General features: G+C 41.0%; 6 protein-coding genes across 12 annotated transcripts; 3 read left to right on the plus strand and 3 right to left on the minus strand.

Annotated features, from left to right (window-relative positions):
* The first annotated feature begins 121 nt into the window (after nucleotides 1–121).
* Nucleotides 122–1,077, plus strand: LOC108594717 (gastrula zinc finger protein XlCGF8.2DB-like). The gene is made up of 2 exons (XM_017979856.1): nucleotides 122–328; nucleotides 388–1,077. The coding sequence occupies exons 1-2, from the start codon at nucleotides 122–124 to the stop codon at nucleotides 958–960; spliced, it is 780 nt and encodes a 259-aa protein (XP_017835345.1). The 3' UTR covers nucleotides 961–1,077.
* Nucleotides 1,078–1,109: 32 nt separating this feature from the next.
* Nucleotides 1,110–3,720, minus strand: LOC108597531. Its single transcript, XM_017984131.1, has 3 exons — nucleotides 3,509–3,720; nucleotides 2,096–2,914; nucleotides 1,110–2,021 (listed from the first exon to the last, which is right to left on the minus strand). The coding sequence occupies exons 1-3, from the start codon at nucleotides 3,556–3,558 to the stop codon at nucleotides 1,604–1,606; spliced, it is 1,287 nt and encodes a 428-aa protein (XP_017839620.1). The 5' UTR covers nucleotides 3,559–3,720; the 3' UTR covers nucleotides 1,110–1,603.
* A 2,670-nt stretch (nucleotides 3,721–6,390) lies between these two features.
* Nucleotides 6,391–8,404, minus strand: LOC108595465 (SET domain-containing protein SmydA-8). The gene is made up of 6 exons (XM_017980710.1): nucleotides 8,191–8,404; nucleotides 7,665–8,116; nucleotides 7,176–7,604; nucleotides 7,003–7,110; nucleotides 6,761–6,945; nucleotides 6,391–6,700 (listed from the first exon to the last, which is right to left on the minus strand). The coding sequence occupies exons 1-6, from the start codon at nucleotides 8,320–8,322 to the stop codon at nucleotides 6,459–6,461; spliced, it is 1,548 nt and encodes a 515-aa protein (XP_017836199.1). The 5' UTR covers nucleotides 8,323–8,404; the 3' UTR covers nucleotides 6,391–6,458.
* Nucleotides 8,405–8,650: 246 nt separating this feature from the next.
* Nucleotides 8,651–12,229, minus strand: LOC108597534 (ubiquitin carboxyl-terminal hydrolase 20). 2 transcript variants are annotated; one of them, XR_001915083.2, is made up of 6 exons: nucleotides 12,014–12,229; nucleotides 11,605–11,956; nucleotides 10,779–11,547; nucleotides 9,369–10,717; nucleotides 8,919–9,308; nucleotides 8,651–8,858 (listed from the first exon to the last, which is right to left on the minus strand). XR_001915083.2 is itself a non-coding variant. In XM_017984134.2 (5 exons), the coding sequence occupies exons 2-5, from the start codon at nucleotides 11,924–11,926 to the stop codon at nucleotides 8,998–9,000; spliced, it is 2,751 nt and encodes a 916-aa protein (XP_017839623.1). In that variant the 5' UTR covers nucleotides 11,927–11,956; nucleotides 12,014–12,229; the 3' UTR covers nucleotides 8,651–8,997. The 2 variants fall into 2 exon arrangements, 1 of the variants encoding a protein (XP_017839623.1); XM_017984134.2 differs by having other exon boundaries at nucleotides 8,651–9,308.
* A 234-nt stretch (nucleotides 12,230–12,463) lies between these two features.
* LOC108594999 (SNF-related serine/threonine-protein kinase) lies at nucleotides 12,464–16,151 on the plus strand. The gene is made up of 9 exons (XM_017980131.1): nucleotides 12,464–12,607; nucleotides 12,986–13,257; nucleotides 13,318–13,536; nucleotides 13,606–13,781; nucleotides 13,860–14,214; nucleotides 14,280–14,402; nucleotides 14,469–14,595; nucleotides 14,658–15,296; nucleotides 15,360–16,151. The coding sequence occupies exons 2-9, from the start codon at nucleotides 13,049–13,051 to the stop codon at nucleotides 15,996–15,998; spliced, it is 2,487 nt and encodes an 828-aa protein (XP_017835620.1). The 5' UTR covers nucleotides 12,464–12,607; nucleotides 12,986–13,048; the 3' UTR covers nucleotides 15,999–16,151.
* Nucleotides 16,152–16,803: 652 nt separating this feature from the next.
* Nucleotides 16,804–21,611, plus strand: LOC108597510 (dynamin-like 120 kDa protein, mitochondrial). 6 transcript variants are annotated; one of them, XM_017984098.1, is made up of 13 exons: nucleotides 16,804–16,915; nucleotides 17,014–17,314; nucleotides 17,376–17,511; nucleotides 17,832–17,948; nucleotides 18,066–18,140; nucleotides 18,201–18,790; nucleotides 18,847–19,220; nucleotides 19,276–19,440; nucleotides 19,494–19,681; nucleotides 20,215–20,687; nucleotides 20,755–20,873; nucleotides 20,935–21,224; nucleotides 21,284–21,611. In XM_017984098.1, exons 1-13 carry the CDS (start codon nucleotides 16,887–16,889, stop codon nucleotides 21,346–21,348), a joined length of 2,922 nt encoding a protein of 973 aa, XP_017839587.1. In that variant the 5' UTR covers nucleotides 16,804–16,886; the 3' UTR covers nucleotides 21,349–21,611. The 6 variants fall into 6 exon arrangements, with proteins under 6 accessions (XP_017839587.1, XP_017839588.1, XP_017839589.1 ...); XM_017984099.1 differs by having other exon boundaries at nucleotides 19,494–19,672; XM_017984100.1 differs by having other exon boundaries at nucleotides 18,066–18,128.
* The last annotated feature ends 9 nt before the right edge of the window (nucleotides 21,612–21,620 follow it).

Genomic DNA, 21,620 nt, shown 5'->3' on the forward strand with positions numbered 1-21,620 from the left:
AAATGTCAATAGCACGAATATCGAATATGTCTGCAATCGACACGCTAATCGATTTGTTCAATCGTGCTGAATTTTTCAAAACGGAATAATTAATGAGTCATTGTTGCTGTTGGCGCTGCTAATGGAAACCTGCGGCATATTTTTGTCCAAGGAACCTTATAATGAATGGGCAATACAATGTTTTATATGCGAGGATTTGTATTATACGCTGCAAGAATTTCAGACACACCAAATACAAACTCACTTGGATATAGTAGAAGAAACAAGAGAGTCATGTGAGGAGCTACAGGAGCTCGAGGGCTTTATATCTGGGGTCCTGGAGCCAATGGTAAAAAATTTAAAAATATGTTTGTGTAATGTTATAAATAATAGATTTATAATTCATAGAACTTAGAGCTGCTTGACGATATAATTAATGATATTATAATCGATGATAACGAGGTGGAGCAACTTTATGAAACGCTTTTAAAAACAGACAAGAAAGAACAAAATCTAAATTCAAAATGTAGCTGGAAATGCAGCACTTGCTTCAAAACATTTACAAGACGCTTTTCATTGGCGCGCCATGAGTTATCCCACGCCCATCTTAACGGTTTCTTGTGCGATAAGTGTGGCGTTGAGATGAAGGACCGCCATCAAATGCGTGAGCACATGCGCCAAGAGCACGAAGAGAAGCGACCATTTCAATGTGGCAAGTGTCCAAGAAACTATGCCCGCAAGACACATCTCAAAGATCATATGCGCTCTCATTCAGTGCAACGCGACTTCGCCTGTGGTATTTGTGAGAGAAAATTCAAACGCTCACAGGAACTGACCCGCCACAAGCGACTGCATCAGCTGGGTAAGCAATATAGCTGCTCCCTATGCGACGCACGATTTCGTCAATGTTCTGGGCTCTATGGCCATATGAGAAGAAAACATGGACTTGTCACTAGCAAAGATATTGCAGCAATTTTGTAATGATAGTGTAACGGATAAGAGAAGCTTGTACATTGGTATTGGTATGCATTTTATTTATGAATAGTAGTTGAGTATAATGTAAGTTTTTTTTCTGGGTACGCAATAAGTACAAATATTAAGCAAATCGAATTAAACATTTTGCATCGCATGCATAACAATTTTTTTTGTTTTTGTATTGGTTTTTATTTTTTATGTATAACATTTATTCAGAGCTTTATCTGCGCTTATATGTGTGGCTACTAATATAAATAATACAATAAAGCAGCTGAACAACTAAAATTTGTGTGTATTGTGTTTATGCTTACATTAGAAATCAATCACAAGCTATGTATAATACTAAAAAAAATAAATTCATTATAAAATAACTAAATTAGTATATGAAACATCACTGGCCTCAAGCTCAAGAGAGATTTCAAAACAAATCAGACCAAATTAAACAGGTTAACTTACGATAAATAAAAATATACATAAAAAATTATTAAGCACATTAACTGGGTACGCTAAATGTTAACGAGAGTGCTGCAGGTGCTGACTGTCTGACTGGAGCTGTCTCTTGAGTTAAATTAACAGTTATCCATATAGTACAAATATGATGAAATAATGCATTGATAGTTTTTTAAGTATGCACTAGAACTAGAGCCCTCTATTCGATATCGTGGAAGCGTAAAATAGCGCGACCAGGTATCTCCGAATTGCACAACTTCTGTATAACCTCAGCAGCCTGTTCGCAGGGGAACACCGAGTATGGCGGTGGCTCAATCTTTTTATTGGCCACCAATTCGACCAGCTGTGCCAGCTGCTCCGCCGTGCCATTCGATATGGGTATAATCTCCTGCTGGTACTCATTAGACAGGCGCGAGAATTTGGGCAGCAGCTTTTCGGCCACCTCGTCGCTGATGAGCACCACGCCGCCCTTGGACAGGCAATGCATGGACCGATGCAGACTTCTGGATGTGGTGCCAAAGTCAATGACAACATCCACGGGTCCGCCGCACACATCCTTGGTGCGCTCAATGAGCTGTGGCTCATACAAACATTCGTTCCACTGCACAACGCTGACACTAAAGAAAGAAAAAAAAGAAATTGTAGCACGTTTAGTATGCTAAAGAGTTTGGTCTGCAGCGCCTTTACTTACTTCTTAATCTCTGTGGCCAAACGGAAACCCTCGTCTCTGATACTAGCCACTGTTATGTCCACACTATCCGCACCTGTCGCTGCAAAGTGATAGGAGGCAATGCGCACGGCCCAGAGGGCCAGACCACCAGTGCCCACAATTAGGATTCTGCATTTCTTGTTCGAATCAGTTGCAGCGCGCTGTGCCAGAATCTCTGTGACTACAGCTTGTGCCTTGAACACCGCATTCATGGCCAGCAGTGCACCTGTTGGCAACATAGCAGCCTCAGCCATATTCAGGTTATCTGGTATGGGCACAATGTGCTCCAAGTCCGGCACGACCATCAGCTCGGCATAGCCAGCTGGAGTTTCATCAAAAGGAAAAACAATCACACGCTGTCCAATGTGCAGGCCACGATTGTTGGACTCTGTTATCTCCGAGCCGAGCGCCTCTATAACGCCAGCCACCTCGAAGCCGGAAAAGAACGAGCCCTCGCGAATAGCCGGCGATGCCATGGACGTCAGCGATGGACAGTAGTCGCTCAGCTCAGATGAGACTGACGATACGCTGGTAATTGAATTGGCGCGATCACGACGACGGTAGCAGGCGCCAGCGCAAACAATCTTAATGCGCGCGCCATGTGCTGGGGTATCCTCAATGGGCACAAAAAAGTTAAAAACACAGTTCTTGGCACCCGGTCCGGGCGACTCAATTGACACTTGACGGCACAACTTGTTCATATTGTGTGCTGTATGATGATGATGCTCAGGATCTGTGGGCGGCAAGCCGTTTGTCAAAGATAATGTGTTAAGTGACAAAGACGAGGTATCTGGAGTTCCACTGTAAATAAAAAAAATACATTTTTAATTTAAAATCGAGTTCGTGCATTAGCTTCAAGGACTGTCGATACACCCAACTAACATGAATGCAAGCGCATTTTTATAGAATATTATGACAGCATATAGCATACATATGTATAAAATTATCATTTACGCAGCTCGATTTGGCACAAGGTCGGTTTGTTTGCGTTACGTTGCCTTAGAATCTAATTTGTTTTCATTACACAATCAAGAAACTGGCGAATCACTTAAAAATTTATAATGACACTTCAGATAAATGAGACTCGAATATACACACCAATACTTCCTATATGTAAACAAAAGGCTTTAATTCAATAACAACAATAGCAGGCTATATAAATGTAAATATTTGTATAATTGAGATTTAAAAGGTCAGCTCGCGTACAAATAAATATGCAATTATTGTTACCAGTATTAATTAATTAACAATTGATGTTTTATTTATTTTGTGCAATTGAAACCTTTCACTTAACATTCGTCAATTTTGTTTAGCTTTGGCTTGACAATTAAGCAGCTGCTAGTTTAACTCATTTTGTCGCACTAATTTATTTGTTTAGTTAGTTTTTCGTTTTACCTTATGGCACCCATTAGATTGTGCTGTTGACTGCAAATATCGACCGGCATATTTAACACTTTTTTCTTTCAAAATAGTCTGTATTTAATTGACACTTTTATTTTTTTTATATTTAGTTTAAGCACTTTTGCTGTTGCATGCCACAGATTTTTCTTTTTCAATTCGCTAACTCACTTCAGCTACTATGAACTGCTGGAGCTGACTTCCAAAGAACAACTGAAAATATTCAGAGACGCTGCGCACTCTAAAAAGCAAAATAAAACCGGCAGCAATGCGGCGACGCCAGCTGAGAACTAAAGCTGCAGATACACACAGCACACACATAGATACAAATACAGATACACATACACAAGCGTTTGTACATGCACAGCAGGCATGCACTGAACGTGTGAACAGTTTGGATACAAAAACAATATATGTAAACGCGTGTTTTAAAATATTTTTATGAATTTTTTTTGCAAAACACATGCGGTATAAATAGATACATACTATACATTTATTAGAAAATTAGCGCGCGTATATATTAAAATTTTCCTGAAAGCTGCTGCTATATAAGTAATGCTACATTTTTTGTCAGTGTATTTGTTTATCTTTTGTTTGTTTTTAATTTGTATGCGCGTTACGAATTTGTAAACAAATGTATATACGCACATATATAGTTAACATATAATAAAATTGCGTATACGAATGGGATTTACGATCAAAACAAAACACTAACTAGCAACCTTTGTAAGTATCTTAGCTATAGACTAAGGCAATGACACTTAACAAATTGGCAGCATCTTTGGGGGAGAACGCTATATTAGTCACGTTTTCAGTGATAATTGTTTGTTTGTTTACAGTTGAGATTTTATTTCAACTTAATCAACAATCTAAAGAGCGTCAATATTCTAATTCTACATGCACAGATACATACATATGTATGTTTGTATGTATGCATAGCTTTGTTTGCTAAGCGAATGTGCGATGTTTGGAATGGAAAATGAGGGTCAATACAAGCACAAACAAAAACAACAGCAATAAGAACAACAACAACAACGACAGCAGCAAGCAGCAGCAGCAGCATGTAAGTATTGCGTGATTATCACGCACTCGACGCGTGAACCGGCAACTACTCTCATTCTCTCGCTCTCCGAGTTGTTGTGTTGCTTTGTTGTGCTCTCTCTCTCTCTCTCTCTCTGTCTCTTCGTGTCACCCCCAACTTTGGCAATTTGGAAAAAGCGCATTGGCCGCCGCCGCCGTCGCTATATTGTAGTAAAGTATATGTATGCCAAAAGAAAACTCTCTGTGTCCATAACATTCGTATATATACTTTTTTGGTTTTATTACATTTTGTTGCCTTTGTTCTTTGTTGTTGGTATATCAATGTCTTTACATCCTGATTATAAAATTTACTCAAATCCGTTTGTACGCCAAAATTCGTATGCTATGAGGTCATTATCTTATGTCTCAAAAACAAGCAACAAAAGCGAAAGTGCCATAATGTACGCCAATGCAAAAATTACGACAATGTACGCATTTATTTAAATTTCACAATGTTGACATTAATTAAGCCCAATTTATGGCTTTAATTAAGGTTTCGTCCTCAATAAAAAGCCACAATGATAACGGTCAATGGTTGGATCAATTGTTTGGGTCTTGCTTCATCTTGCGAGATCAGCATTTGAACTCAAATTACTCAAGTAATCAATTTATTTATTTATTTGCTGCAGTGGAATTCTACTATCAATTGTAGATTTCCATGCATATCAATCAAAAATTACAATAGACGCCATCGCTTCTAAACATGTGGTACACTTAAATTTAACGATCTCTCACTCTCTGCCGTATATGCTTAACAAACAATGCACATTATTTTTAATTATTGCCGTTTGCATTTAAATTAATCGCATTTGTCCACTGGTCCCGTCTATTTTTAGCGCCTTTGTGTGACGATCAAACCGCAATATCTGGACAACAGTGATTATGATTTCTTGACTCAAGACTAATTTACAACCCTGATTGTTAATTTCATACAAAACATAAGTACATAGTACAATTATTGTTTGTGCTAACTAAATGCCAACAATAAATTGTGATTGAATTTGTTTTGTTTTTTGTCGTTGTCGTTGGAAATCTCTAGAGGCTGATAGTTTACCACGAGTCTACGAGTAGCCTATTTATTTGCAATCTACTTAATAGTTGTTTATGCATGGCAACGGGCATTCAGATTTGCAAAAGGTTTGTTATTCTATTTCTATTTATCAATGTTGGCAAAATATAAAGCTTATGAAAAGTCTCTACCCAAACTCTAAGTATTGCGACGCAGAAAATTTCGTTCAGTCGAAAGGACTCGAAATCCATTTGCACTTGTGTTTGTTTGTGTATTTTTATAAGAACCTACTCGAATTGAATTGCGTAATATGTCTTCATTATTAGCTTACCGTATAAAAAGTTTATATTTAAGTCAGCTCAAGTAGTGCGTTATATTCACACAACTTTTGGCTAATTAGTTTTGGTATTAAAATTATTTATTTCAACTTTTGTTGGTGTAAAAATGTAAACTTTGCCAACGCCTCTGTAGCGCAATTTTTGCGTTACTTGTTTTGTTTGCAAGTCTTTTTATTCACTATTATACCGCACAACAGCCGCACGGCTGAAGGACAAATTTGACTTTGAATTCTCCTTTGCTGGATACAAACCAAACACCAAGTGTAAGTGTAAATATAAGAAACGAGCATGCGCACAAAATAAAATAAAATAAGAATAACGTGCGGTTGCAGTTCAAATTGTACAAGCAACTCATTTTAACGCTTTGCAACACTGATGTGAAAATCGATAAGCCAATTTGTATCGCTGACGAAAGCTGTCTGATATTAATACACTTTTAGAACAGACGGTTAATTGGGTACAATTTGTATTATTTATTCAATGGTTTGACGAAAAGGGTATTTGAGCCAGTTGTCCTTATTTAAGAAATTCTCATAACCATGCGTAAAGCGTCTCTATTGATTTTAGCCTGCTTGAGTATATGTCCTTCTACAAATATGTTTGATTCGTATTGCAAGTAGTTGACACACTTATCCACGTAGAGCAACGATTCCTCGAGCATTTCCTTGGGCGACAGGCTTGTTTGTAAGCTAATGCGACGTGTTTGCTCAGCTATGGCAGAATGCAGCTCAAAGCAGAGTGTGCCTAGCATACGGACTTCACCTATTAGATAATATTAAGATGTCAGCATGGCGTATGCTTTATATCTGGTTTTTTACTTACATGGAGCAATAGTTTCGTAAAGTTGTATTAAGTCTCGCGCATACCTTAGCTTTAAGTTAAGCTTTTCGTCATCGACAACCATTAGCTCTTGCTGATCCTTGGCAATGAGCTGTACCAGTAAGAGTTTTACTTCGCTGAGATGATAATGTTGAGATGGCAGCCATTTCTCATAGTGCTTAATATATCTAAAATAAAAAAATTTTTAGTTGAAATTGCTAATTGTAGCAGCAAGCATGTCATACTTAAAGCTATTATCTGCGTTCTTTTCCATATGCTGAATGTCCTTGCCAGCACGCTCAAGTATGCCGTCTATATATTTTCTTTGTACTTGTTTCTGACACTCACAGCAACTGTAATTAAATTTTAGATTTATAAACAATTTTAAATATATTTTAAGTTTTGTGCACACACGCACCTCCAGCTGCCATTCCAGTTGTCCGCCTTGGTGGGCAACATCAGTCCATTGCATTTGCGATCTTCACATTTAATGGCGCTATAGTTCGTGCCCATCTCGGTGACATCCACGCAACGTTCGCAGGCGCACTTGAATAGCTTCGTTTGCATTAGATGGCGCTGGCGATCCGCGGTGCCCCAAACAGCATCCGAATAACAAATGCTTAGATGTGCGTTCTTCTTGATCTCGTTTGGAGCCCATAGTATGCAGTGACCATTTTTATTGAAGCTCTTAGCTAAATTGGGCCGACAAGAATTTTCCGTGAAGGAAGCCGTATAGAAGACAGCGACATGCGGCGGATCGGAGGTGGGCACCTCATGTCCATTGATTTGTAGAGCACCAACAGCACGCATAATTTCATCTTCGCTGAATTTTTGAGTGCGAAAGAATCTAAAAAGCAATACATAAATTAACTTAAAATGTGTATATGAATTTTTTAAATTAAATTACTTGGGTATAAATTGCCCAATGCTGGCCAGGTCTGCCTTCCATTGGTTTGAGCCACGACGCGTTTGCTCCAGGGCCTCAAGCTGCTTAAACTTCTCCGCATTTGCAGGATTAGTTTCATTGATGAGCAAGCAACGCACAGTACTAATGCAATTGTACAAAGGATGTGGTCCATTGAACTCCTGCACACTGACTTTCTGACCTCGCTGCTGCGTTAGCTGACACTCTGCCTTATGCTCATCGAGCCCAGGGCACTCCAAGCCACACAAAGGCCAACCACACTTGTCGCATTCAATATGATCGTTGGGCTCAATACCGTTCAGACAACCCATGCACACAGGTGCGCTAATTTGTGCCGGTCCACGCACCAGCGGTGCCTCTTTCAATATAATCTCATAGGGTTTAATATTACGTGTGGCAACCAAATGGCGACCCAGCAGCTCATTATGTGCTATCTAAAAAGAATTCGAATTTCAATTCAAATTTTTGAGGTTAAATTAAGTAATTTTTATACGAATAAAAACAATACCTTAAATGGAAAACAGCGCGCCTTGTGTGCCTTCCAATCTGCCTTCTGATGCTCCACAGAGCAATAGGCTACCTGATTACAATTGGAGCATTTGTTTTTGGTAGGAGACTCGCACACATTGCAGGCATTCATGTTGGCACTTGAATAATTGATTATATTTTTGTATTTATTCTAGAAAGTGAAATTGTGTGCATGCACAGCAGACACAGACACGTTGCCGCTTCACCGAGTAGACGAGCACTGCTGCGCTGAGAATTGGGGCAGAGATGAGATGAGTGGTGCAGAGCATAGTTAGCGGCAACAGCGCTATAAATAGACGCCCATAGTACACCATTAGTGTGTGAGCCAATGTGCTTGGTTGCTTTCAACCCTATGGAGCAACAACGTCAGCTGTTGTGCCTTAGTTTATGAAAACATAATCGTTTACAATCAATAATTGGTTTAAACTTTTACTACTCCTGTTAACTTACTCTTTGTCGCTTTTATTTGTATACGCAATGCACATCGAATACTACAGCTTATGTACATTTGTTAGCAGCCGTACTCTCTTGCTTGCTTCTACATAAATACACATACGTTTCAATTTTATAAATACAATTTTTACATGGTTGGTTTTTCATATAGCCTCCTCCAAACCCCAAACAAAATAATTGAGGTACATATTTTAACTACAAAAAGAGAAACTATTACAATTGATGCCTAAATTTTGAATTTGATACGAAATTTACAGCAGCTGCGGCGGCGTCGGCGTTTGACTTTTGGGAAATGCTACTACTTTGCTTTTGACGCACTGGCTCTCTTTCTTGATCATATATCAGTCTCGTCATTGACTCCATTGCTCTCCTGCAGCGTTATAAATTTCTGCAGTTTGACGTTCTCCTTGTTGCTATTGCGCGCCTTATTGCGCACACGTTTCTTTTCACGTGCGCCATTTACTTGGAAATTATCGCTTTGGAATGGTATGGTGTACTCTGTTTGAAATGCAGCTGTTGCTACTCTTGTTGGAGTTTCCTTGTTGTTGTTGTTATTATTATTATTATTGTTGTTAATGCTCGCTGTTTCGGCATCAGCTTCAGTTTCGGCCGCAGCATCTGCGACGGGTTGTACATTGTAGTGACCTAAGTGATAAACAATTTTAAGTTTATAACAAGCTTAATACATTTTAGAATAATAATTACCCTTGGCGCCAAACATTTCTGCATGCTGCTTGAGCGCATTGCGATTGCGTCCACGTTTTCTCATGTTCAGGCGCAGCGCTTTGATAGACTTGGCTGCAGCTTTGCCACGGCGCCCGCTGTTATCCGTGCCATTGTGTAACGATTCACTTGCGGCTGCCTCAGGCTCAGTAACAGGCGCTGGCGATGGTGTGGGCGAGGGTGAGGATGAAGGCGTTGGCGATGGCGTACTATCATGGTGTCTGCCTAGATTACTTTCCGTTTCCGAATGATTATGCAGCTGCTGCTCATACTCTTCATCTTGATCGATGATTTCAATTTCATCAGCCTCATCGTCGGAGAGCGCACCACGCAGCATTATTTCTGGTCCACCGCCATAAATGCCATGCAAAAAGCGCCAGAGCGGCGCATTAAGCTGCGCATAATCCGAGCCCGCACGCACACAGCTAATGGTGGAGCCATGCTGCAAGTTGTTGTCCGCAATGCCCGCATTGTTAATAGCGCCCGGCTCCTTGTGTGTCAAACCGCGCGAGAATTGCTGCCACGCTCGTAGCCAAGGCATGGCAATGGCATATATGGCCGTGGCATCCAGCTCACTCTGTAGGCCATTGTACTTGGTAAACACTGTCAGCTCGTAGTGCTGACGACGCTCTAGCGCATCCGCTGCACGCTTGCAGATTTCACACTCGAACATAATATTTACCGCTGGACCACCGCCGAATTTGTTGTAAAGATAGTCCCACAAGGGCTGCGGAATGGGCACGGCTATTTCACTGATTAAAGCTGACTTGGAATGTAATATGCCGCCATGTGGACACAACATTTCCTGATTGTTAATAGGCCCAGGCTCGGAGAACGTGGCCAGCCTGGACAGCCACTCGCGAGTCACATAGAACTGTATATCGCCCTCATACAGCGGATGTGCAGTGGACAGGTTAATGGCCTCCTCGCGTACCATTTTCATTTGTGGATTGTGTTTTTGGTAAAATAGCACATAAGCCTGGCAGTTGAGCACCACGTCAGCGCTGACCTCCGTTACAAATTGATCATCGAACTCATACCAGCGATCGTTCAGAGCATTGCGTGCATAACAAGTATAGTGACCGCCACCCACACTGCCATGATGGCAAATGACCGAGCAGAGATTGTAGGTGGGCACCTGCGATTTGCAATCCTTGTGCAGATACGGCCGCATATCAAAGCCCTCCAGCGGAAAGTACACATTCGAGGAGATCTTCGAGCTGTAGGACAAATCATGTCGGAATCGCTTCAAGTGTATGCACAGCACCTCTGGCAAGTTAAGCACGCGCGAGTATTTAATGCCCGTACGCAGTTTGTTGCAACGTTCGCAGCTGTTCGCGCAATAACAAAGTTAAATTATGTATTTAACTCAAAATCACACAACTACTTTACCTATACATATTATCGCCTTTCAGCTCGTCGGCACTGAAGAAACTCGCCATGCAATCGTAGAGCGTTACTGAGGGCCCATATATCCAAGAGCGCACCATATTCCACATCCAGGCAATCCAGCCTTCATTGCTGCGTGCAGTTGCCAAATCGGCGGCGTTAAGACTCTGCACGCTCAGGCTGTGTGTCTGATGTAGCACAGTCAGAAAATCCCTGTTGGGTATGGGCAGCGATAGATCCTGGAATGTTTCCTCGCGTGTGGACACACGATCGCATGTGAGACACTGCACCGAGGACAGCAACTTGCCATCGAAAACATCACTTATAATGGAATGAGCCGCTTCTACTGGTTTGGTTTCCGTCATTGCTTTGGAGCTTTGCTGCTGCGTGGAGCTGGATTCCGAAATGGGATTGTTGCTGCTGTTGCGTTGTGGCGCCATATAGTACTCTGTTTTCATGTGCACCTCTGAGGACCGCTCGGACATGCTGCTCTCGCAGGTATCATACTCGCTCTCTGATGCAGTTGGCGTGCCGCAGCTCTTGTGCTGATCATCCGGATTTTCATCATCTGTTTCGCTTTGCTGCTGCTGCTGTGCGGGCGACTGTTGGCTAGATTGCTGTGGCGGGGGCGCACTTATTTGCTCGGTTAGTTCCTCATGCAGTTGATCCATAAAGCAGCGCAAAAACTCCTGTGTGTCATGCTGCTGGTAGCCCCGAAACATTGGATGTACTGTGCGTATCCCGTACAGAATACCGCGCGGCGCTAAAAATTCTATAGAAAAACACGTTCAGCACATTACGTCAGTTAATAGGCAAATGTAGAACAAACCCTTTGGCTCATCAGCAGCCAGCCACATATCCTGCATTAACCGTTGATAGCTCTTGGCTAGACCTGCTGGCTTGGGACGCGGCGTGCAGGCTATGTGCTCCACAATCTCACTGCAGTTGATGAAATAGTGCGTCAGTGGCGACAAATTACTTAAAGCTTGTAGTGCCGAGTTCATGTAACATGTGTTCGCAAGGTTGTGCAGGCCCACCAGGCCAGTGCCCGACCCTGTGGCATCTTCATCAATGCAATCATCGCGCTTGGCAAGCGAGTTCAGCGAGCAGCTAAACAGTTTCTCTTTATCTTGGTTTCTCATGCTGCGCATCGAAGGATTTGATGGCGAGCTGCTGCTGGCCTATCGATGGAAATTGCTAGCTTATTAAATTGAATGTCATGTTATAGAACAGCTCACCTTTTGACTTGGGTCCGATTCTGTACAATGTTTACTTTCAACATGCGAGCATTTCTCTCTAATATTTAATACTTAATTTATATGTCAGTTGACTTACGGGTTGCGCAACTAAGGCCGCTCACGTTGCAATTTGCGTTTGCAAAGTTTGCTTAAAAATTTGGCAGCTTTTAATGCTTAAACTTTGTAATATTAATTTTTAAGCAAAACCTGCATGCAACTTAAACCACAAAAACAGCGTGCGAGCAGTGCAGTAAAATCAATTTTCCCCTTAGCGCAAGCGAGAGACAAATAGCAAGCAAACATGTTGGAGTATTGCTCAATTCCTATGGTATGCGTTATTTTTAAGTATTTTTGCGGCACTCGTTACCGCATTTACGTGCGACAAATCGCATATGCGTAACTAGGCACTCATCACTAAAAAAAATGTGTATACAAAAGGTTTAAAATAAGTACATTTGCTGTGTGATAAGCATTAATAACAAATTGTGTGAAAAGGACATTAATTATTTATTACTCTACCGTCTAATAAACTAATGCAAATATATAAAATGAAGCCGATATTATAGTTTTGCGTGCATCGGCTGCTGGAAATCGGTAAAAGAAAACGCTGCAGCAGCGGCAGCGCTGCCTGCCTATGCGTCCCCCCTTGTGTAACAGCCCTGTGTGTGCTTGTTGTGCTCAAGTGCTGCTGCTCCTGTTTTGAATAAATGTCCTGTCTAAAATGAAAATGTCTATAAAGTGTTTTGTGGAATATTGTAGTGTGCAAAGTGTTAGAATAAAAGCACAATAAGCTAAGAAAAAAAAGTTAACGCTGCGTGATTTCTTGGCTTGGCCTAAAATGGTTTACATTAAATATAAAGAAAAATTAAATTTGTCACAAAACTAATGCAACTGTACTAGTGCATATGCAATACTAAATACATGCAAATGTAGCTTATATGTATTTTTGTTGTTTTTTTTTCTGTCTAAAAGTGGTTTCAGCTAGACTCGGTGAATTGCACACTTTGTCGATCAGTGGCATAGATAAGCAGGATCATGACCTTGGAAACGCAACCAATTGGCGGTGGTCTGTGCGATGGCAAAATCGCTGGACTGTACGATCTGGAGGAGACGCTGGGCTCGGGACATTTTGCAGTTGTCAAACTGGCAAGGCATGTGTTCACGGGTGCCAAAGTGGCAGTGAAAGTCGTTGATAAAACCAAACTGGACGAGGTCTCCAAAGCACATTTGTTTCAAGAAGTGCGGTATGTTAAGGCGACTTAATAAATCTTATAGATCATTAATTAATGTTTGATATACAACAGCTGCATGAAACTAGTGCAGCATCCGAATGTGGTGCGGCTCTATGAAGTCATTGACACACAGACCAAGCTATATTTGGTGCTGGAGCTGGGAGATGGCGGTGATCTGTATGATTATATAATGAAGCATGATGCTGGCTTGAGTGAGGAGCTGGCGCGTAAATATTTCCGGCAAATACTGCGCGCAATCACGTACTGTCATCAATTGCACGTAGTGCATAGGTAAGCAAAGCTATAGCTAATTCCATAACATTTAATTTACGTAACGTTTTACGTGACACATGCAAACAGAGACTTGAAACCGGAGAATGTGGTTTTCTTTGAGAAATTGGGTCTGGTCAAGTTGACAGACTTTGGTTTTAGCAACAAGTTCTCGCCTGGGCAGAAACTGGAAACATTTTGCGGCAGCCTTGCCTATTCCGCCCCCGAAATTCTATTGGGTGACTCGTACGATGCACCAGCCGTAGGTAAGTGTGTCGGTCTGTCTATGTGTGCTTATGAATCACATGATAAGCTTATATTTAATTATTGACATTATCTGTTAGATATTTGGTCGCTGGGCGTTATACTCTATATGCTGGTATGTGGCCAGGCCCCTTTTGAAAAGGCCAACGATTCGGAGACGCTAACCATGATAATGGATTGCAAGTACAGCATGCCATCGCATGTGAGCAAGGACTGCAGCAATTTGATTGGCAGCATGCTGGTGCGAGATCCCAAGAAACGCGCCACCGTCGAAGAAATTGCATCATGCGCTTGGCTAAAGCAAACTGACGAGCCCGATGCAGTGGAGCATACGCTGCCGTTAGTAAGCCGCGAGCAGCTTAGCGAGGAGGATCATGCCTTTATAATTCAGAAAATGATAAACGGAAACATTGCGTCCAAGGAAGAGATACAGCAGTTAGTATCATCATATACTTGTACTCAATTTAAAATTGATTAATATTAAACTATACTCTTTGCAGAGCTCTTGATAAAAATAAGTACAATCACATAACGGCCACATATTTTCTGCTAGCAGAAATACTTTTACGCCGGCGAACCGAGGAGCAGGCGCAAAAACAAAAACGTCAAGAGGCTAGCTTGAAGTGAGTGCGGAAAATTGCTGAAAATATATAATGTGGCTCACCTATGTTTCATTTTGAAAATTACAGATTAGGAGATACCAATCGCCGTACGTTGGCTGAGAAACCAAGTCCAACAGAGAATCCCAAAGTAGTCGTGCCTATTAGCATAAATGTGACGCCAGCCACTCAATTTGCAAATGACAATGCCAAACCTGTAAATTTGCCACACTCTTGCTTCCATTAACATATAGTTGACAATAAGAAATTTTATTTTAGGACAAGCGTACCCGCAAGTGCAGCATTGTGCGCGAGGAGGATGAGGAGGAGTCTGCCAATGAAAGCGTTGGCATTGGCAATGAACTAAAGGTGGCCACAACGCGACGTGAATCTATTTCTGATGGACGCTTGCATCGTTCTGTACAGGACCGCAACAGCTCGCCAGCTCCAGAGACCGAAGTGCCAATAAAAATAAGCGCAAATATTGTTGTATCCTTCGATATAACGCTGGCCCAAAAGCTCAAGCAAATAGATAAATGTGCCAAGGTAGATGAGGACACCCTAAGCGGCCTTAAGGAGCTCGAAATTGGCAAATTAAAGCCATTACCGAGCAGCAGCAAGAATCCTGTGCTAACCCATCGCCGCACAAAGCTGAACAAAATACGCACGCCTTCATGCAGCAGCTCTGAGGCTTCGGATGATGATACCAAGACGCGTAATAAGAAGAAAATAAATAAATTTGTGGGCGATGCACCTATTAGATTTCGCATGCATCGTCGAGACTCGCATGATGACTCAAGTGACTCGCAGGATCAGTTGTATCCACCGCCAGGCTCTAATAGCGGTAATGCCAATTTCATTTCAAATAGCGGCTCCGGTGTAAGCGGAAAAAAGGAAGATCAGGGACAGTGCAAAGAGGTTAGTGTGCTACATTTTTCCAGTATAAATTGATTAATAATTCATTAATATTTTGTCTAACAGCCAAATAAATCAGAAGAAACTCGCAAATCTCATACACAAAAGAACAGAAAACAGCAAAAGGATCATGTGGACAAACATTCCCATGTGAATAAGCAACAATTAGCATCGTTTGACAACAAATCAACACGTCGACGACGCATACGCGAAAGTCAATCATTGGATCGCATCACAGAGGCTCAGGAGTACGAGCTGCGTCAGCGTTGCTATGTAAATGAAGCAACAACACACCAACAGCAACATATCGACCATAGAAATTCACTAAACAACTTGACCACATTCTCCGTTGCCGAAACTAAGGAAGAGTATGATGAGGAGTCTGAAATTGTGTCGGACCAAAAGCAATATATTTATGACACCAATCATAGCAAAAGCTACAAGAACAATAACCATAACCATAGCAACAACAACAACAACAACAACAATAATAATAGTAACACTTTCCACAACACCAATAACAAAAAGAAATCCAACGAAACACCAAAAGATATTTATCGTCTAAACTCAGTCGAACAAATCGATTTGATTTTGGAGGATAAAAGCCTTACCAAAGCAATACATGTAACCGGCTCTAAATGCTTTGTCACCATGAAAAAGATACGAAGGCTCGGAAAATATTTTCCCGTAGTGAACTTCTCTTAATAGTTTTATATTAATCAACTGCAAAGTGCATTCTAAATCTTAAAACGTAGTAAATATGTAGAGAATATGCATCAAAGTGTATGTAAAACAAAAAGATAAGCTAAAAAGTTATTACAAACAAAACAAAATTACATATGCAAAACATATTTAAACTAGCTTTAGCGTAATTTAATTTATTATGCAATCTTCAATTTGTAATAAAAAGAAAAGGCACACTTATTGACTATATGCTAAATTTATTTACTGATGAAAACAAAAAACACCATTAGCAAAGCAGTCCCAGGGGCCGTTAATAACAATTGTTAACAAGTATTGACTAAATTATTTATATGAGCAGAGCGTACCAAAAAAAAAGTTAAAAACAAAACAAAATATGCATACATATGTGCTTAGACGCAGGACTATCAGCATACCCATTCACACATTTTTTTTAATTAAATATATTATAACACAAAATAGTATTTTGCTGTATTACAAAATTATAATTTATTTATTACAAATTTTATAATTAATCAATAACAATTATAATGTAGTTTTTATAACATTTAAGTTGTAGTCTCCGACTTGCATAATATAGCAATAGGCATGGGTACAATGTACAATCCAAAAGTCAAATAAAATTATTAAAACCAAACAAATGGCTTATTCGTTTTTATTTTCAGCCTTAAACTTGGCGCTTAACATAGGCCAAAAAGTATATGGCATCGATTATGCCGGGTATCGATGCCTACATGTGACGGCAGTGACTCGTTACTTTTATTGTTACCTTGTGTAACAGCTTTGTGAATAGCGCTCATCTCTATTATGAAACTTTTGTGTAGAAAAAACTTGAAAATAATATTGTAGGTCTAGTAAACTGTGTGAAAACTGTAGCCACGATTAGCAACTATGCTGCGCATCTATCAAAACACATACCGGTAAGCAGACCATGCAGCAATGCTCAAAGAAATGCTAATATTCATTTGACGATTTCGTCATCGTTGTTGTTCTTGCTGTTGCCGCATTGCAATTTTAGGCGAACGGCTAGAAAAGCTGTTGTTTACTCCACAAAAGTTGCCTGCTGCAATCATTCCACGCTATGCAACATCACCGGCCAAGCACATTCAAAGCGCCATGGCGCAGGAGCACATTGGCAACAACATAACAATCAACGTCACGAAGAGTTTCTACTGGGTGGCAACCAGGCGAGAGGCTGGACAATACCGCCGCACTCGCGTGGTTACGGCATGCTAGTTGTGCGTATTCTAAGAGGGGCCTTGAAACTGCGTTACATTGTGCTGGGCGGTGCCATTGGTGGTGGTGTCTCATTGAGCAAAGTAAGTTATTGGCTTGGCATTGTGTTATATAATTTGCTAATTGCAATTATGCGGGTTGCAGAAATATGAGGATTGGAAGGATGGTTTGCCGGATCTTAAGTGGCTAGAGGATGCATTGCCGCAGGGTGAAAGGTGGAGTCAGTTTTCAAAGAATCTCATTGAGGTGGGCGGCCTGGTGAAGAATGCAATTGACATAGGTAAGTTGGCTTATTAGCAAGGAAAGCGTTTCCTTCCTGATTCTCTCTTCCTCTTTCTCTCACTTTAAATTGCCATAACAGTTAGTTAATTAACCGGGTATGATAGGTCGCGTCGAGTTTTCTAACTTTGCACCTAAATTTTTGCGTACATTGTACATTTTCATTCAAGTTTGCCAATTTTGTTTATCATTTACACAATCGCCTGCTTATTAGCTCTTGTTTCTTATGATTTGTATACTCACCATATACACTGCGCGACAGCGAGTCTCTTAGTTGTTGGCTTTGTGAATGATATTGATCATATTGGGGTTTGCTTGTAGATCCGAAGCTTAAGCAGCTTGGCGAAGATAAATTATCGGAATGGCGCTCATGGTTCGATAGTCGTCTGGACGATGCAATTGAAGCTGCCGATTATCAAGGAAATCAAATTGTTGAAAGTAGGTTACACACGTATATAATGTCAATGAAACAAATGCATTTAAAGTGAGAGGATACATATTATGTTGCAACTCAAACTTTGCTTTAATTAATTCTCTTTATTTCTCTTTTTGCAGCCAAGGAAGATATCAAGGCGAAGACAACTGTGGCAGCGCTGGGAATCTCTGCAGACGAAAGCCGTAAAAAATATGGTGTGACTGCAATTTAATAAAAAACTAAATGAATGCTTATATTTGTTTATCTTTTTGCAGATAAGCTGCAGAACCAAGTGGAAACGCTGCAGACTGAAATCATGAATGTGCAAATCAAATACCAAAAAGAACTTGAAAAAATGGAGAAGGAAAATCGTGAGCTACGTTCGCAATATCTTATATTGAAGACCAATAAGAAGACGACGCTGAAGCGCATTAAGAAATCCTTAATTGATATGTACTCGGAAGTGCTGGATGAGCTATCTGGCTATGATACGGGCTACACCATGGCTGATCATTTACCGCGTGTTGTTGTTGTGGGCGATCAGAGCAGCGGCAAGACCTCGGTGCTGGAATCCATAGCTAAGGCGCGCATATTTCCACGTGGCAGCGGTGAAATGATGACGCGTGCACCAGTCAAGGTTACATTGGCCGAGGGACCATATCATGTGGCACAGTTTCGTGACACAGATCGTGAATATGATCTCACCAAAGAGTCGGATCTGGCGGATCTGAGGCGTGAGGTGGAGTTCCGCATGCGTGCCTCTGTAAGAGGTGGCAAGACCGTGAGCAATGAAGTCATATCCATGACCGTTAAGGGACCTGGATTACAGCGCATGGTCTTGGTGGACTTGCCCGGCATTATATCGGTAAATAAACAGTAAAAATTTATAAATTTGATGTAAACTATAATTAATTTTTACAGACAATGACAGTCGACATGGCATCAGATACGAAGGATTCTATTCACCAAATGACTAAACATTATATGAGCAATCCAAATGCAATTATACTATGCATACAGGATGGTTCTGTTGATGCGGAACGCAGCAATGTCACGGATCTGGTCATGCAATGCGATCCACTGGGACGGCGCACCATATTTGTGTTGACCAAAGTGGATTTGGCAGAGGAACTGGCAGACCCAGATCGCATTAGAAAGATATTGTCAGGCAAACTGTTTCCGATGAAAGCATTGGGTTACTATGCAGTAGTAACAGGTCGTGGACGCAAGGACGATAGCATAGAGTCTATAAGGCAGTATGAAGAGGACTTTTTCAAGAACTCTAAATTGTTTCAGTAAGTTTAAAATTGCACAAGCTTAAATTGTTGATTAATTTTTAGACAATTGCAGTCGACGTGGCGTTATAATGCCGCATCAGGTAACGAGCCGTAATCTTAGCTTGGCTGTGTCGGATCGTTTCTGGAAAATGGTGCGGGAAACTATAGAGCAGCAAGCAGATGCATTTAAGGCCACCAGATTTAATCTGGAAACCGAATGGAAAAACAATTTCCCCAGGTAAGCAGATAAAACATTTAGGCGCGCATATATTTTTTTAATTTAATTTGCAGACTGCGTGAATCTGGTCGGGATGAGCTATTCGATAAGGCTAAAGGCGAAATTCTCGATGAGGTGGTGACGCTCTCACAGATCTCGGCAAAGAAATGGGATGATGCACTCACTGCCAAACTCTGGGAGAAACTATCCAATTATGTATTCGAAAATATTTATCTACCCGCTGCACAGTCAGGTTCTCAAAGTAATATTCTGTAGTTATAAGTATTAGTTCTTAAGGAAGGAATCATCAGCATACATCAATCACGCACTAATTGTCAAGTGTTTATGTGCTAACAAGTCAGCGCTTTAAGTCAGGATATTCAGGTCAATAAGCGGGTATTTACATATTGCCAAAACGAGTTTTAACTTAACGCATAGCCTTGCCATTGAATCATGTGTTTAAATTTAAACTGTGTGCTCCCCAAATTCGAATTTCATTAGCATGTATCCAAAAACAAAAAACAAAAAGAAGTTATATCAGCAGGTTTCAGCTTTGTCACAGTCATGTGCGAATAAGGCGCGTACTTTCGGTGGCAAGTGTGATTTACACTTTTAACGCGAATTTTCAATTAAAGCTGCGTTAATTTGTTTTGATGAACAAAAGCAGAATGCTTTCAATATTTTTATTAATACTGTATTTATCTATCGATGTGCTTATCATTTACGTATTTGTTGTCATTTATATGCTACGCACTTGCAACAAGCAATTAACTTAACTGACGCTACTTCTTATAGATTCCTTTAATACCATGGTGGACATAAAGCTGCGACAGTGGGCGGAGCAGGCATTGCCCGCCAAATCAGTTGAGGCTGGCTGGGAGGCGCTGCAGCAAGAGTTTAAATCGCTGATGGAGCGTGCTAAGAAATCGCACGATCACGATGGACTCTTCGATCAGCTCAAGGCGGCTGTGGTGGATGATGCCATACGACGACACAGCTGGGAGGACAAGGCCATCGATATGCTGCGTGTTATACAATTGAATACATTAGAAGATCGCTTTGTGCACGACAAAGGCGAATGGGATCTGGCGGTGAAGTTCTTGGAAAACTCTGTCACCGCCAAGCTGCAGCAAACGGATGAGACACTGGGACAAATGTTTGGACCTGGCCCGTGGGCGCGTTTCGCACACTGGCAGTACTTAACGCCCGATCAGCAAAAGCGACGCAGCGTTAAGAACGAACTTGACAAAATACTCAAGACGGATGTGGTGCGTGTGAGCAAAATATTAATGAGTGTGCATAAATAATTGGAAATATTTGCTTGTTTATTTGCAGAAACATTTGCCGACGCTAAGCTACGATGAATTGACAACGGTGCGCAAAAATCTGCAGCGAGATAATGTGGATGTCGATACGGATTATATACGGCAAACTTGGTTCCCTGTTTACAGAAAGTGCGTATGGACTTAAGCGTGTGCGGTTTATGGCAACTACAATTGTTTGTTTTGTTTGCAGACACTTTTTGCAGCAGTCGCTGCAGCGTGCGAGAGACTGCCGCAAGGCTTATTATCTGTACACGCAACAGGGCACAGAGTGTGAGGTCTCCTGCAGCGATGTGGTGCTCTTCTGGCGCATACAGCAGGTCATTAAAGTCACTGGCAATGCGCTGCGGCAGCAGGTTATAAATCGCGAGGCGCGTCGCCTGGACAAGGAGATCAAAGCTGTGCTCGATGAGTTTGGCGATGATGAGGAGAAGAAGGCGCATCTACTTACGGGCAAGCGTGTGCTGCTGGCCGAGGAGCTAAGTGCGTAGCTCCTATAAGTTTATTAAGCTGCACTACTAATTATTTCTTTTATTTTGCAGTCAAAGTGCGAATGATACAGGAGAAGCTTGAAGAGTTTATCAATTCGTTAAATCAAGAAAAATAGATTGGTGTGCCATGACCAAAGACACAACTGCGTTAATTATTTAATGTTTTTTAATTTAAGCTCAAAAACGAACGTTTAAAGTCATCAACAACACGCATTGTTCATAACAATTTTCCTTAGTTGTTAGCTATTACGCTTATTTTGTGCAGCAAACAAAAACAAAAAACTCCGATTAATAAATTATATCAGACATTGTTAGTTTGTATATTAGAAGTCAATGCTTTTTACTCACGTGTCCTAAATTGCACATAAAATAATAAATAAACACAAAT

Source organism: Drosophila busckii, chromosome 2R (assembly GCF_011750605.1).
Source record: "Drosophila busckii strain San Diego stock center, stock number 13000-0081.31 chromosome 2R, ASM1175060v1, whole genome shotgun sequence".
In the NCBI taxonomy this organism is placed as follows: domain Eukaryota; kingdom Metazoa; phylum Arthropoda; class Insecta; order Diptera; family Drosophilidae; genus Drosophila; species Drosophila busckii.